Source organism: Phasianus colchicus, chromosome 16, assembly GCF_987193195.1.
Source record: "Phasianus colchicus chromosome 16, bPhaCol1.hap1.1, whole genome shotgun sequence".
Classification (NCBI taxonomy): domain Eukaryota; kingdom Metazoa; phylum Chordata; class Aves; order Galliformes; family Phasianidae; genus Phasianus; species Phasianus colchicus.
Window position 1 is genome coordinate 7761882 of NC_143451.1, and position 15497 is coordinate 7777378.

General features: G+C 39.7%; 1 protein-coding gene across 4 annotated transcripts; it reads right to left on the bottom strand.

Annotated features, from left to right (window-relative positions):
• Nucleotides 1-631: 631 nt before the first annotated feature.
• Nucleotides 632-15470, bottom strand: LOC116237485 (solute carrier family 68 member 1-like). Of its 4 annotated transcripts, none has more exons than XM_090151739.1 (7): nucleotides 15334-15470; nucleotides 12769-12948; nucleotides 11325-12059; nucleotides 8999-9153; nucleotides 7003-7086; nucleotides 5959-6102; nucleotides 632-1684 (listed from the first exon to the last, which is right to left on the bottom strand). In XM_090151739.1, exons 1-7 carry the CDS (start codon nucleotides 15409-15411, stop codon nucleotides 1642-1644), a joined length of 1419 nt encoding a protein of 472 aa, XP_090007865.1. In that variant the 5' UTR covers nucleotides 15412-15470; the 3' UTR covers nucleotides 632-1641. The 4 variants fall into 4 exon arrangements, with proteins under 4 accessions (XP_090007865.1, XP_090007864.1, XP_090007866.1 ...); XM_090151738.1 differs by having other exon boundaries at nucleotides 632-1749; XM_090151740.1 differs by having other exon boundaries at nucleotides 632-1749; nucleotides 12769-12944; nucleotides 14566-15371.
• Between the last annotated feature and the right edge of the window lie 27 nt (nucleotides 15471-15497).

Sequence of the window (15497 nt, forward strand, 5' to 3'; positions counted from 1 at the left end):
TTACTTATCAATTTTCAATAGATATTATATTACAGTAATATTGTGTATTATTGTGTCATATTGTCTATTAAGATCAAAATTCTCAGAATTTATAAAGAAATTCTATGAAGTAATGAGATTAAAGCATTACACTTCCAATCCTCTGAACTTATCAAAACACTTCCTATTCTATATTATACATACTTATATTTCCATTATCATTATGAAGCTATTTTAAAAAATGTTAAACTATCGAGAATAAATTGTGGCATTTTTCCAGCAGTAAGACTTCAAACTCAGATACTATGAGCTAATAGGGAGAGAAAGCAGGCAAACCAGCTGTTAAAAGACACTGAACTTTTGAATTGGATCATCCCTTACTTGATTCACAGCCAAAAACAACCATGTTGGTTTAGCAAAGGATAACAAAGTTTAATGAATGACAGAGAAATGGAGAACAAATTATGTCGATCATAAAATACTGTCAACTTCCTATCACTATTTCTTGTAGTAAGACTGCCACCTCAATTAAAGCCAGTTTTTCACTTTTTTTTTAGACTGATTATGGGTGTGATTAAATATGCTTTCTTTCTCCTGCCCTCATAGCAAGAGTATTAGGACAGCATGTGTGAAACAGAGATAGGATTCAGTGTTTCTGAAATTGTATAAAAAACTTTATTCTAGAAAAATCACAGGATCCATTCAAAAACTTGCCTGAAAACATTTTTGTAAGGCTAAATCAGAAATTAACATCAACTGGATGAATCATTAATTAATTAAATTCAACCGTGAGCACATCAAACGAATTTGCCAAACTAAAACTACTAAGCAAGTAGAGTTTGACTTAATGTGTGTACTAAGATTTGAACCAACTAACTGAACACTGCTATATCCATATGCTAACGTTTTTCTTACCACACTGACATTTTGTATAGGCTAACAACGCTGTACCTCAAAACAATTTTCCCATTGAAAAAGCCAGGAACTTCATCTACCTGCCACCAAGTGCAGACATTTTGAAAGCCAAAGAGGAAGTATGGAGCCTTTTCCCTAACACCTAATTGAATAACATTTTAATCTAATTTAGTTTTACAGATTTTTTACAGGACCTCTTCCTGTAGCAGCTGGCAGATTTGAGTCGATACTGGTGAGCTGGACATCAGCTACATCTTCATCTCTCTGCCATCCCTGAGGGATGTCCCTCTGGGCTCTTATGGCCTAACCTCAGAGAGCTGACATTTTATCAGGTATGACAGAATTCATCCTCCACCTTTCAGAACATACATCCCTCAAATTCCAAGTGCTGAGTTGGGATTCTCTCACCTGATCTGCCACATCCATTCTTCAAAGCAGGTAACAGTGACCAGTATATACCAAAAATGACCTTAGTAGTAATTAGGGATAAATCACAATACATTTAAATAACTCAACTCAAAAACCCCTCTATATAGGCTCATCATTAAGGCTGAATGTGAATTGTTATATTACATTACAGAGAAGGGTGCAATATTATTGAAGTGGCTCAAACTATATTTGGTCTAACAGTCCACTTAAGGCAATCTTGCTTTTTCACATTTAAAATATGCTAAGTCTTTTGTGGTATGGTTCATCAGATGATTTAATGACCAACAGTTAAATATTTAGTATGCAGCTGTCATGTGACTATTCTGGATTGAAAAGGGAGTCCACGTCAGGATCTGTAGGACTGCAATGCAAAGTGGAACCAGACAGATCAAATAGAACATGGCATCATGAAGACCTAAAAACAGACTGGTAAAAACATGAAAACATAGCTTTCAAGATGAAGAAGACAAACAATTGATTTCTACGGTCATTTCATAACAAATTATTTTAAAGCATTCATCTTAAACATTCACATACACATTGCTGTGAACAATCAATTCTAAATAGAAGAAATATCTCAGATATCAAATATATTTCAGTTATATTTTCTGATTCTACATACAGATATATATTTTATAGTGTTTACCTCTCATAATAGCTGAGAGGAAATGAGATAACTACTTGACTACACATCTGTGTTATTTAATACAGAAAATAATTTAAAGCAATGTGATTCAATTATAGAACAGAGCATCAGAAAAGGTTTAGTGACACTGAATGTTCTGGAAGAGAAGAAAAACTGTAGTAGAAGCAAACATTTTAATATGAAATTATTTCACATCTGAACTACTAGCTATCCACATAGTATGTTACTACAGTTGCTGAATGCAAGATGGGAATTATGATTAATGCACAAAACTCAGGTATGGTGTGATAAATTGGTTGCTTGAAATAGAAAGACTGATTTCATTTCATTGTTTTGAAATAAATTTTTACAAGATAATGGAAACCACTAACATAATACACAGATTCTCATTCATTTTCCTGAATGAATGGTATTTCTTGATCTAAATCTTCTTAAGGAATAAAAGCATCAATACCTATGAATCAAAAAGGAGAATAAAAGAGATAGATAACTCTTCTTGTGTTATCCAGCATGGTTTGTGACATCTCAAAGCACACATTCTGGCATTCGTCTAGTAACTAGAATCATCTACTGACATTCTGTTCATTATTGAATTTTAATTACTTAAATATCAGGGAAGTCAACTCAAGCTGCGAAACAGGGCCTAAATTATCTTTCAGAAAATCAGTTTTTGTTATTTACTTTTTTCTTAGCATTCAGGGATGAAGATTGGAGACTCAGAACAGCTATGGACATGATGCAAAAAGCCTTGAAATTTGTGAATGAAAGTCTTGTAAAATTGAGCAGGGTTTTGAATAAAATCTAAGCATTTATCTAAATCATAAAAGAATGAACTCATCTCTCACTGTATTTAACAGAAGTATGCTCCCAATCTCCAACATAACCCCAACATAACCTAGATTTATTCCTTAGTACATACATACACACACCCACACCGATCACAGTTTATCTCAAATCATGTACATGCTAATGCTCTATAAGGAAACAAAAAACCACAGGCTCTCAGATGAATTACTTAGTCACTTAGGCAATCACATTTAAGAAATGCAAACTGTTAACTAGCAGGTCACTGGTCCACAGCCAACATTTATTGGCAGTGACAACAATTTACCACTTGGAAGTTGTTTACTGGCCTGAATTCAATTGCATTTTCAGCACAACTAAACAGGGGCCGCATCATGCACACCACCATCACAACTGCCAATGGTTACTGATATCAGCAGTGCTGGCAGGGATGCCTTAGACAGATTTCTTACCCATTGAAGTTGAAGACAGACACAGTTAACAGCATGGTGGGGTTTGTACTCTGCCGGCTCTACACACTAAAGAGGACTGCAGTTTTGAACACTAAATTCTTCCGTGTTTATACAAAAGAAGGGACAAAAAAGAAAGAACATCTGCCAAATTACTGACTTTCACAAGTGCAATCCTGGTCTGGTTTCAGTGGAACAATTCTGGTTTATGAAAATAATAATAATATTGTTGTGTTAAAACCTCAAGTTATGACAAATATCTATAGTAGAGAGAACAATGAATGGGGAAAATATTTCATTAAGGGGTTGGGATAAATCAAGAGCAGAGCTCATGTTTTCTCACAGTAATGAGTTGTACCAGTAACTAACAAAGTTCTCCATCTTCAGTCATTTTTGCACATGCAGGAATAAAACACAGTCTGTCCCTAGGCTTCCCTCGGTCTGAACAGAAAGTGATGCAGTCCAGCAATTCAATACAAATGCATCAACAAAGTGCCGCTAAGAGCCCTTCACTGAAGGACAAATTGAAAAGCAGGTTTGCAGAAGTTAGCTGCTGTTGCAGCAGCTCTCCAGATGAGGGCGTTTTTAAACTACGTATCTTTTTAATTGCATAACAAAATAAAGTGATAATGAGTTTAAAAAAAAAAAAAATCAAGCCATAGGGGATGGGTAATATTTGATGTCACAATGTGGGATTAGAAGTAAAAAACTGGCAACTACAACCACTCTGTCTACAAACTCTTCCTCAAGTTTTGAGGATATCACATTAAAAAACAAAAGCAAAAATAATTCTGAAGCTAATTTTCACTACAAAATGCTCAACTTAAGTGGAGCTACAGCATCCCCTAAGAATGTGGTATAATTAATATATTAATGTAGAATGCATTCAGAATCACAGAACTGGATTTGTCCTAAGGAAGAAGGCATTACTGCTGTCTAGGGTACTGTCATTGAAGCAGAACTGAATACTGGTACAGGTAAGTAAAAAGGTGGTGGTGCTGATGGTCAGCTGAAAGGTTTCAGCACGAGGAAGAGCAGAACGGACTAGGTCTCTGAAATGCTTGGATAAGTGAGCATATAATGACCAGCCCAGAAAGTTATATTTTGTAATATCATATTTTCATTTATTCTTCCCCAGAGAGGTTACAGGATTTGTGAACGAGCTGGTAGAAACGTCCAATTACTAAGATCAAATAGGGATGGACAAATTTGGAGTTCAGGGCTGATGTGCACGTATGCATTGATATATACAGAGAATGCATGCAGACTGCTTCATGCCTGAGAAATTCTTTTTGAGGGGATAGGAATGATGATAGACAGACAATATATTTGTGATGTTCTTTGAATCTCAGCTTTGTACCTGTTTCTTGCACTTAAATAAATCAAATTTCAACATCACTCATTGGAAAATACAGATTTCAGAAAGTGAGCATTCAAAGTATTTTGACTTTATAGTCAATAAATGTATTGTTCTTGTAGTCCAGACTCTACAAATTGGGCAAAAATTTAGAATACTGTGATTTTGAATCATTCCTCTAATTAAGTTGGATCAGATCTGCAGTTTTCATGCTTCAAATCTGAACTTCTCTGAACCTTCCAGATTAATATATTCAGCCCTCTCACAATCTAACATCCACTAACTCACATCGCTCTTCTGCAAAAATCAGTAATCTAATTTGACATTATAATGAGATTCGTGTCCTCTTCACAACTTCTTTCTGGTTGGCTATCTTCAGAATGCATCAAAATCAAAGGAACTGTTCTCAGGCATAGTCTTAAACTTAAGCCTTCTTTATGCAGGATGCTTTTCAGAAGACCACCTGTTGTCCTTTTATGCTGTACTTTTCTTCTTTTTTATTTTAGAAAATTCCTCAAATATAAAACATTTTCCCAACATTAGAGGACACAAAATCAGTCTCCTCTCCTTGGAGACCTACCTTCGCAGAAGTCTGTACACAATTGTCTTCTATGCATTTTTTAAACTCTCTACACAGAACTTAGAGGAGCTATATAGTTCCTAGGATATCTATGTTGTTCTTTCAAGCAAATCCCTATCAGACTGATTTTTGCCTTTTAGTCCTGGCTCCAGATATTCTTTATGTTGTCACTTCTTCTTGTTGGTCATAAAAGTCTATGACCTTTTTAGTGTAAACCCTGATAATTTGTTTTTATAAAAGTCCATGCATTTATAACGTGTTAACTAGCAACCACAGCTTTATGCTCCATATTAAGGTCTCTAGGGAAAGCAATGAAATCATTAGCATTAGAATGGTAAGTAGTACTGAAGTCAAAATGATACTCCTTGATGGAAATTCCCTCCCTTCAGTGATTAAACTGCTTTCTCTCAAATTTAAAAAAAAAAAAAAAAAACAAAATACAGCAGCCAGGACTGCATCTATCTTAATAAGAAATATTTGGTAATCTCAAACATTTCTTTTTATTTTTCACAGAGAACCAAAACTGGCTAAATATTGCAATGTATCCTTTTTTCCCCCCTCAAAATTAGGTAGGTATCCTCAGATGTGTTGCTTGATAGAAGGTTATTCTTAAAAACAAACAAAACAAAAACAACAAACTAGAAAATATTTCTATTTCTACCTAACAACAAAAAATACACACAGAAAACTTTTTATGAAGTGCAGCTGATGAAAATTAACAGCAGATTAATGTGTTTTTTATATGACAGGATTATTTCCCTTTAGTTTCTCTGATTTAAAGTATTCCTTTTGAACTCACCTTGGATCAGGCTGAGCAACTTCATTATTCAAGTTCTCATAACCAAATTGATTCAGTATTGTAACCACAAGCATTGGAGCCAAAGACTGGGCAGGCTTGGTAAATAAAGCATTGGTACCAAAAACCATAGAGGAAAGCGGTGATCTAGATATTTCAGAAAATAAAAATACACAATTATAACAGTGATACTTCAAATCCTGTTAATATGCAAATGCTAGCTTTGTCTTTCATACATTTCATACGCTGACCAGCTATCATAACAAAATTTCATTTTCTGTGGAAATAAAAGGTAAAAAACCTCTGGGCTTCTTACAACGTGGCCCCAGCTCTGAAATGACTTGCACTCAAGTTCAACTGTTAGCTCTGAAATAAAGCTAACCTGAACAGCACCTGGAAAATTAGTTACTCTTTAAGAATACACTTGTGAGGCCAAAAAAGGAAGTGCTGCACCAGTTCTCACCTTGAGGGTGAAGTCCTTTAATACCCTTTCACCGAGATTGAATCTGCACTAATGCAATCATTGATGGAACCAGCAGGAAGTTATTTGCACCTTGATATAAATCCCAGAGATCTATCAGTTGTCATATGCAAGGTCTCTGCAGGTTTTATCTTGGATTTCTTTTCAGAGAGATAACAGCAGCCACTTAGACTTTGAAATTTGCACCCTGAGTAGCACAGGTTAAACTTTCTAAAATCTTTTTCTGTGTCAGAAAGGCGACAATGGATGCACTGGATTACAAAATAATTCAATTTAAGCTGACATGAATAAACACACAAAAAAAAAAAACATGAAGAACTTGGTGTATACAACAGTGCAATTAAAACTAGAAACGGCCTGATAAATTGTTCAAATTACTCTGCTGAAATAACTGCAGGAAACTTCATTCAAGTTCTTTATTTGTGCTACGTTGTTCTCACAGGACGTGCTTCTGTGACAAGCACCCAGATCACTTGCTGCCTCTACTTTGACATAATCCAATTTACTGAAGAGTAGCATGGCAAATATACAGCATCTTTCAAGAAAAACAGTTAAGACTGACATACCTTCGCTTGTGCTTGATTAAATCTGCATCAACAATATCTGCCAAAGGCAAATTGAACAAACTAAACGAAGCTTGTACAATTACCCTAAAGGAAGACAGAACATTTAAAATTTTTTAAAAACACATTTTCATAATACAAAATGGTAATTGATGCCTAATCTGACATGCAGGCACATACACCCAACCACACTAACAGTCCTGCAAACACACAAAGCTGACACTAAAACATGGCAATATGTTTTGAAACAAACTCTGAAAGCAGAATCACAGAATGGCCAGGGTTGGAAGGGACCTCAAGGATCATGAATCTCCAACCTCCCTGCCACATGCAGGGCCACCAACCTCCCCATTTAATACCAGACCAGGCTGCCCAGGGCCCCATCCAACCTGGCCTTGAACACTTCCAGGGATGGGGCATCCACAGCCTCTCTGGGCAGCTGTTCCAGCACCTCACCACTCTCTCTGTAAAGAACTTCCCCCTGATGTCCAACCTAAATCTCCTCTCCCTCAACTTAAAACCATTTCCCCTTGTCCTGCAGTTATCTACCCTTTCAAAGAGTTGATTCCCCTCCCCTCCTGTTTATAGGCTGCCTTAAGGTATTGAAATGCTGCAATGAGGTCACCCTGCAGCCTTCTTTTCTCCAGGCTGAACAAGCCCAGCTCCCTCAGCCTGTCCTCATAGGGGAGGTGCTCCAGTCCCCCGATCATCTTCATGGCCCTCCTCTGGACCCTCTCCAACAGCTCCCTGTCTTTCTTGTACTGGGGGCTTTTTTCTACTGAGGGTTTTTTCACCCCTTCTTTTTCCTGGACACTGATGAAAAAAGTCATAAATACTTGCTGGATGTTATCACCAAACATTATTTAAAATGACACGAAGAAAAGAAATGCTAAAGAAAGAAAAACTGCAAATTTCCTATTGAAGTCTGAGAACAACTGGAGAGGACTGGAAAGATTAGATGTAAGACAAACTTCAAAGTAGAATGAGAACAGTAAAAAAAAAAACTTATATGTATTCCTATACACATTCACATTTTGCATACATATATATGTATGTATGTTCATACATACACAAATCTGATCTTAGTAAAACTGCTGAACTGAAACTATATTCAAATAATAGAATTTCTTCATTTCATTACATTTTGGCTGTGATTAGCTTGTACTTACAAGAGGCTATGAACAATTAGCACTGTCAACAGCCTTTAGGTACCTTATAAGATTTTCCTGGGGAAATCCAAATATATCTTCATCATTTAAAGTACGCAGGTAATGAAATGCAATTTATTGGCCACACAGCTCAGTGTTACAGTAGCCCATGAAATACTGAAAATGAGAATGAAAACAGGGGGAAAAAAAAGGGTAGAAAAGAACATGTAGAAATGCAGCAATGTAACAGGAAACACAGAGAGAAAAATGAACTGATGCATACAAGCAGGTCTTCATTTTTAATTAAATTTTTAATTAAATTTTTGCATATGTAATAATATACTTCCCCACTATCACTGAAAATGCAACTTAGTACTGGTTATCTAATGGATACTTGACTTATTGGTACTTGTTTTGCAGTGCAACCCACAAGTGTTCATTCAGTATCAAATGAGGTCTGAGGCTCTCCAGCAAACACTGTCTGAAGAGAGTTTCTCTACTGAGATCTCTGTTTCTGTGATTGAAAAGAGGTTCTGCTTCTCTTGAATTTGAATTTGCCTCATGTTAAAACAGAGATATGGCTGAAGGGATTTGGCTGCAAACCTTAGTTACTTTTCATGGGTTTGGGTTTTATGTGTTGCTTTGTTTTTTTCTTTGGTTGGATTTTAAGAAGAAATTAAAAGCTGAAGTGAAAGCTGAAAGAAGTTTTCAGTTTCCTGACAGATGAAACAGACCAGAAAGAAAGAAGAAAAAAAAAAGCAGCGTTAAAATCTTTATGCTACAGAAACAGGTGTCCACTCTGTTGAAATTATTTAACTGGTATGTATGAAAAAAGAAGGGTACTTACTTACATGTTTGTTGTGAGATAAAATGCCAAGAGATAATAATGTCCTGGCCCTAGAACAAACATGACAGCAGCAGCTACTCCTTCAAAGTAAAAGGAAAATAAGATGATTCTGTAATAACCAAACTTCTTCAATGAAGCATGACTGAGAAGAACAAGGCACTGAAAAGAAATACAAAATATATGAGGCAAAGACATAGTACAGTATTTCAGCATTAGGAGACCTTTCAAGGACAGAAAGACACAAATAAATCATTACTGCACGTCAAAGGAGAAGGAAAAAAGCTCCCTAAAAAGTACAAACCAAATAAAAACATAAGAATTGAACAAAGGGAAATATCTAGTGGATCACTGTCTGTTAGCCTTACCAGGTATGAATGGTCCTGTCACTCCAGCTAGATAGAAACGATCACATCCCCAGGAAAGTACTACTCCCTACATTGCCTAACTATTATTTAATGCCCACATTAACAGCGAGGGAAAACAAATCTGGGGAGTTGGTATAATAAGAAGATCTGATTGTAAGAAACTAAACATACTGTCCCCCAAGGCTGTTCTCTGGTTTTTGCAGAACTGTGCTCATACGATGCATTCTAAGATGTTGTGTGTTCTTGTAAGAACCACGATCTTCTCTCTGTAACTGAGAAATGGCCTGGTCTCAGGAAGCACCATTTAGCACCCTTCTTACCTGCATATTTCTAAAATAGCACGTTTCTAAGAAAAACAGTAACTTAGTAATGCCTTACATTTAAATTTGTTTGCCTTTGTTTCAGCAACAGGCTGACCCTGAAAGGCAGGTTTTACTCTTTGCACCCACTGCTACAAGGAACCTCAGACAGAAGCTGTAGCCCATCGCAGCACAGAGCTCTGGAGCAGTCTGTAAGAAGGTGCTTTGTTTTACAGGGGTTGGGTGCTCTTCCAGTAAGTGAAGCTCAGGACATTGCCACCAGAGAATTCTCTTATTATATCTTGAACTCAAAGGGACAAAACCTGAGAGAAAAAGGTCACAGCACATACTATGGTTCAGTGACCGCCGAGACAAAGCGTCTCTGGGGAGCAGAGAGAAATGCATCTTCTGAAAGATTGTTTGCTTCACACTGTCACACTGATTTCACCCACACTGGTGACTGCTGTATCTGAGTGTATTTCAGCTTTCCTTACTTCTGAAGTTTCTGATTTACTTTCAAAGTTCGTACTTGTTTGAGCTATAGAGAAAAAAAAAAAGAAAAAAACACCCTAAAACCTGTGGCAAAGATTACAGTTGGGATGATTAATATTCAATTTATAGAACAGAAAAGATATGCATAAGATTCTGAGGGAAAAAAGTCAATGACTCCGTGTTATACATGCAAAAGCCAAAAAAGTAACCGAAATAGAACTGTGAATTCCAATTGCTCCTTCTTCTAAGTTCTTCCTATAGAAAAGCATTACAACTTAAAGAACATTAATTTTCAGAAATTCCCAGCACCATCAGTACCTGTGCTGGACGTCTACATTCTCAGCTTTTGAGAAATCCAGCAAGTAAACACAAGGAAAGTTTTAAAAATCCAGTGCAAGATGTTAGAAGGGAAGAAACAACAATTTTTTTTATTCACTGCAGACAAGAGTGTTTGCACTCTGTGGGACACATTTTTGCTGCCTTTCTTTTGCTCACACGTTACTACTGGTTTGGGTTCTCCTTTCTTTTATGTTTAATTCCTCCTATCCCCATCCCATGCTGGAGTCATGAAACCATCTTTCCCCAAACCCAGTGTACATAGCAAGACAGCAAACAAAAAAAGGAATGGGAATGTATTACCCCCCAAAGCAGCGAGTTTTGTTTTGTTCCTATGACTGAGATACGTATTTCAACAATGCCCTTAATACCCAACAATTTTTCCAGTGCTTTGTTTCAAAAACTTACCAAAGAGATTATTCTTTCATCAGATACTGCAAATCAAAATCAAAGAGAGAAGTACTCCAAATTCTACATATTTTGCTTATAGAAACTTTTTATCTTGGCCACGTTTTTCTTCAGTTACACTTAGGTGTTACGAGCCCCGTAGGACTCGCTGTATGCTCACATTTCACCTTCTTGTAAAATGATTTTCTACTGAGACAAGCCTGCTTGTCCCTTCTCAATAACCCAGCCTTCCACCTGGTTAGACTGTACCTATGGGTATTCTCTTCTTTTAGAGCATTGGTGGACTAGATTTGCTTCTCAGTATGGCCAATCGTTCATGTAGGATACAGCATTTTTTCAACAAGCAGTGTAAACGGATACCTTAATCTAATGAGGACAGACAAAACACCACATTCTTGTATTCTGAAATTCAAAACATGATCCTGCCTACCTGAGGACAAATGAAGCCTGCTCCATACATGATGCTTCTTATAGAAGAAGAAAGGACATCCTGAGGAATGAGACTATCCGCAAAGATCATCATAAAATTGTTGCAGAAGGCTAAGTGGAAAACTTGGAAGAAGTTCATAGTAACAAAAAATAAGAAGTTTTTCTCTGTCATAATCTGTTTGGTTAATGAGATCACCGAGGACCAGGAGAGAGCTCTGTCACCATCTCCTCGATCAGCATTCTCGGCAAGAATTCCTCTCTGCTCATACTGACTGGTACTGTATTTGCCTGTGTAATACATACAAGCTGTTGCTAATGCTGCAATCAAAACAGCAAAAGCCTGAAAATAAGCAAAATTTTCCATATTATCTGATATCAGGCCACAAAAGAGAACGCTTGTTGACCCGATTAATGTTGCTACTTGGTTGTATTTTATAAGCTGAAGCCTGCTTTCATGTCTTGTTGAAATTTCTGCAAAGAGCGCGCACTGTGCGAGCAGCACAAAGGTAAGCAAACCATCAAAAGCACATAATGCAACAATGAGGTGGAGCCCACTCAGCCAGTCACCTTCTTCATAATGTCTCCAAGGAAACCAAGGAAGCAAAAAGGCTAACGCGTACAACGGAGCTCCGTACAGAATTGAAAACTGGCGCCTGGAGCAGCACGGCAACTGGGAGTTGTCTTGAATATAGCCAAAAAGTGGATCATTGATGGCGTTCCATATCATAAATACAACCTGGGACAAACACAGCACAACTTATCAGCAGTGTGTTTTCTGCAGAGGTTATACAAGCAAGAAGTAATAAACACCATTTTATTTACAGAATCTCTATTTAAAGAATAAGAGATGAAAGAGCAAAAACAAACTTGAGATCAAATTATCAAAAGTATTTAAAGGTTTACAGTGATTATGAAATAGAATAAAAAAAGAAAGCATAAGGAGGCAGCGCCCAATGCCAGGTGAACCCCCATGGCTACAACCTCACTCCTCTGAAGCTCCTACTTGCACACTCATTGCAAGTGATGCAGAACATGAGCCAGCTCGTTGCCTTCTGGAATTTACAGCAGGAGCTGCACACCCAGCTAAGGACTTGCAGAACTGGGGCAATATCTAAGTACTTGAACAAGCCATAGGAAAGCACTAGTCAAAAACGTACCTCTGGAGCTGAGATGCAAGATTAGCTTAAAAGATTACTTCAAACTAATCTTCCCAGCAATTAAACTTTGAGATTTTTGTCCGCAGATTGTATACAATGTGTTTCATTTGTACATATACTTGCATATGCAATAACAAAATTTAAAAGGAAGTACTGTATTTGCTTTGCATTCAAAAGGAAGTAATAAATAAAAAAAACCACCACAAAACAAACAAAAAAACTTCACCTTTGTTACAATATCACAGATGCAAACACGCCATGAAAACCAACACATCCATTGTACAATACCTGTGCTTGATGAAACGCTACTTCTGAAATTCTGTATCGGTTTAGGAAAAGCTTGACGTAGTAGAAATTAAAGATACTGTTCATCATCCCAGCACCCAACGTGGTCATGGAGTATGCCAGAGCATTGGGGTGGATTTCCAAAGCCAACTTCATCTTCCCAACTGTGTGAGCCTCTTCTTCCTCAAGGTACAGGAAAGAATTATAATAGTTGGTTAAATAATTTTCCAAAGTCAAATGATGTGGGAGATTCATATCAGAGGTGTGGAAATGGATTCTAGCGGGAAAATCACATCCTCACTTCCTCGTGATAAGACACTGGGCACAAAACCACACAGGTGCAAAATATCAACTCAGTGACATTTCTAAACCTCATCAGTGAAAAGACAATAGAACACATAGGCAAAATTTTAAGGGAATAATTTCTGCACTGGGCACATAAAAATTAGCTGTTGCAAAGATTAATTCTGGTGCAGAGGTCAAAGTAATTGCACACACTTTACATCTTGCTGGCTACGTAGTTTTAAAGCTACGAAGCTCTGTGCAGGAATGAAGTGAGTCAGCCCACAGCCCTACACGTTCCATTGCTGCGAATGTCAAAATGCAGCGAACACTTGGAGAAGCATTCCTTTCAAAACAAAGTTTTGGGTTTGTATTTTTAAATGCTAATAGTTAATGAACATGGAAGCAATACTTACACCTAACAAACAAATCGGACATGAACAGAAACCTCAGAGCCACCCAAACACTTTTTAACAGTCTAAACATTTTCATACTAGAGGAGACAGCATGTAAACAAAATCCAGAAAGTGACTCATGCAGAGCAGTCCAGCATTAAAGTATGTCCAAATAACAGAGATTCTTTAACTCAGAGCTCTCTGATAAATCAAACAGAGCTTCAGCCAACAGCTCTCTGAGTTGCTGACTTCTTCCACGTGTCTCCAGCAAGTAAATGAAATATGACTGCTGCAAAGCACCCTGCGGAGACAGCCAGCTCCAGGGAACCCCCCCTTCTAAAGCAAAGATTCCCTTTATGGTTCTTGACCAGATTTGATTCCAGAATCCCAATACAAAAATGTTTCTCTCGGGTCACTCTTTCTAACCGAGGCTTTATCCATCTTAACATCTCTTTAAGAGCAGCTATTTGCCATTCCTTTGGAGACACTTCAGGCTCACATTTCAGCCTTAATACTTGCTAACTGCAGAGCTGCACAACCTGCTGCCAGCAGTGCACCCCTTCCTCCTCCGCACCACGCTAACAAGTTTATCCAACGTGCAATTTTCAAACAGCCATCCAAAGGTCATTTATTTGTAAGAACATGACTCAATTTTCAGATAATTGAGTGTGACTGTCACGCGTGTCATCAAATTCATTTTCCAGAGAATTTTCCATTTCCAGGTGATTACACTTCGCACCTCTGTAACAAGTTTGGTTTCGTAAACTGAACTGAGGAACCTACGTTACTGGAAAGGTGCCCACGTGAAATGTTTATGCTTAAGAAGAGGGATATCAAAAACTGCGAAAGGTGATTATGGATAACATCGTGTTCTTTTTAAAACTGTGTATCCACATCTTCACAAGTACGCTTAACGATGTCGGTGTGAGACCTCGGGGCTTTTGGAAAGCCACAGCCCAGCTGTAACCCTGTAGGTTTCCAGTGGAGAACTGCGGGCCTCTCCTCGGATTCCGCGAGCACTGAGATAAACGCTCAGCATTAACATTCTCAAGTCGTATTTGACTCAGTTCCTTCCTACGCACAAATAAGAGAGAAATTGCTCCCGTCGCTCCAAAGAACTTACAAGTATCATTTCTTCTACAACAGCCTCCTAACAATGCGCCGACCCGCCTCCAGCGCCATGACTCAGTGCAGCGCAGGATCCGACGCGGCTCCTGCACTAACGCTACGTCTGCTCCCGCGCCTGGCGTACGAATCGGCTCAGCGGGAAGCTGAGGTTTCCCGCTTCCCTTCCCCAAAGATGTGCTCTTTAATTGTGCAACAGTGAAACACGCGTGAGCCTCCCGCAGAGCCGCAGATCGCGCCGCCCGCACCACCTCTCGTGCGGCTCCTCGCTGCAGCGCGGCGCCGAGGGCAGAGCGGAGGAGCGGCGCTTCCCGCGTCCTCAGGGGGAGCGCCGAGGGGAAGCGCCGCCGAAAGGAAACCCTGCGGGTGGCAGACGCTCGCAGCGCTCCCGGAGCTCCCGAACCCGCGGGGATCCGAGCTGCCGCCCGCTCGGAGCTGCCCGGCGCCGAGGGGCGCGGCTCTCCGCCTTGCGGAAGCGCACAGCGAGCGCCCTCCGCTCCGCGCCCCGGCGCAGAGCCTTCCCTCGTTCCCCGGGCAGCGGCGGGAAGGCGGTGAGGGGCTGCGCGCGTGGAGAGCGGGAGCCGGGCACCGCCTCACGGGGCACCGCGGGGACTCCCGGCACGGCCGATGAGGTGCCGCGCCCTTCCCCGCGCCCGGGCGCGCCGTGCCACCTCCGCCGCACCGGAGCCCCCCCACGGCGACCGCTCCCCGCCGCGAGCGCCTCGAGCCCCCGCCACCACCGCCCCTTACGCGGGCACCGACCGACCTCCTCCGCCCGGAGGCTGCGCAGCGGGCCGCTGGGGCGGGGCATGCCGGCCAGGGCCAACCCCTCCTTCTCTCTCATTGGCCGCCTGCCGCGGGCCCGCCTCCTGGTTGGCCGGCGCTCCTTTCGATCTGCCCGGCGGGCGGCTCCCCATTGGCTCTCGGCAG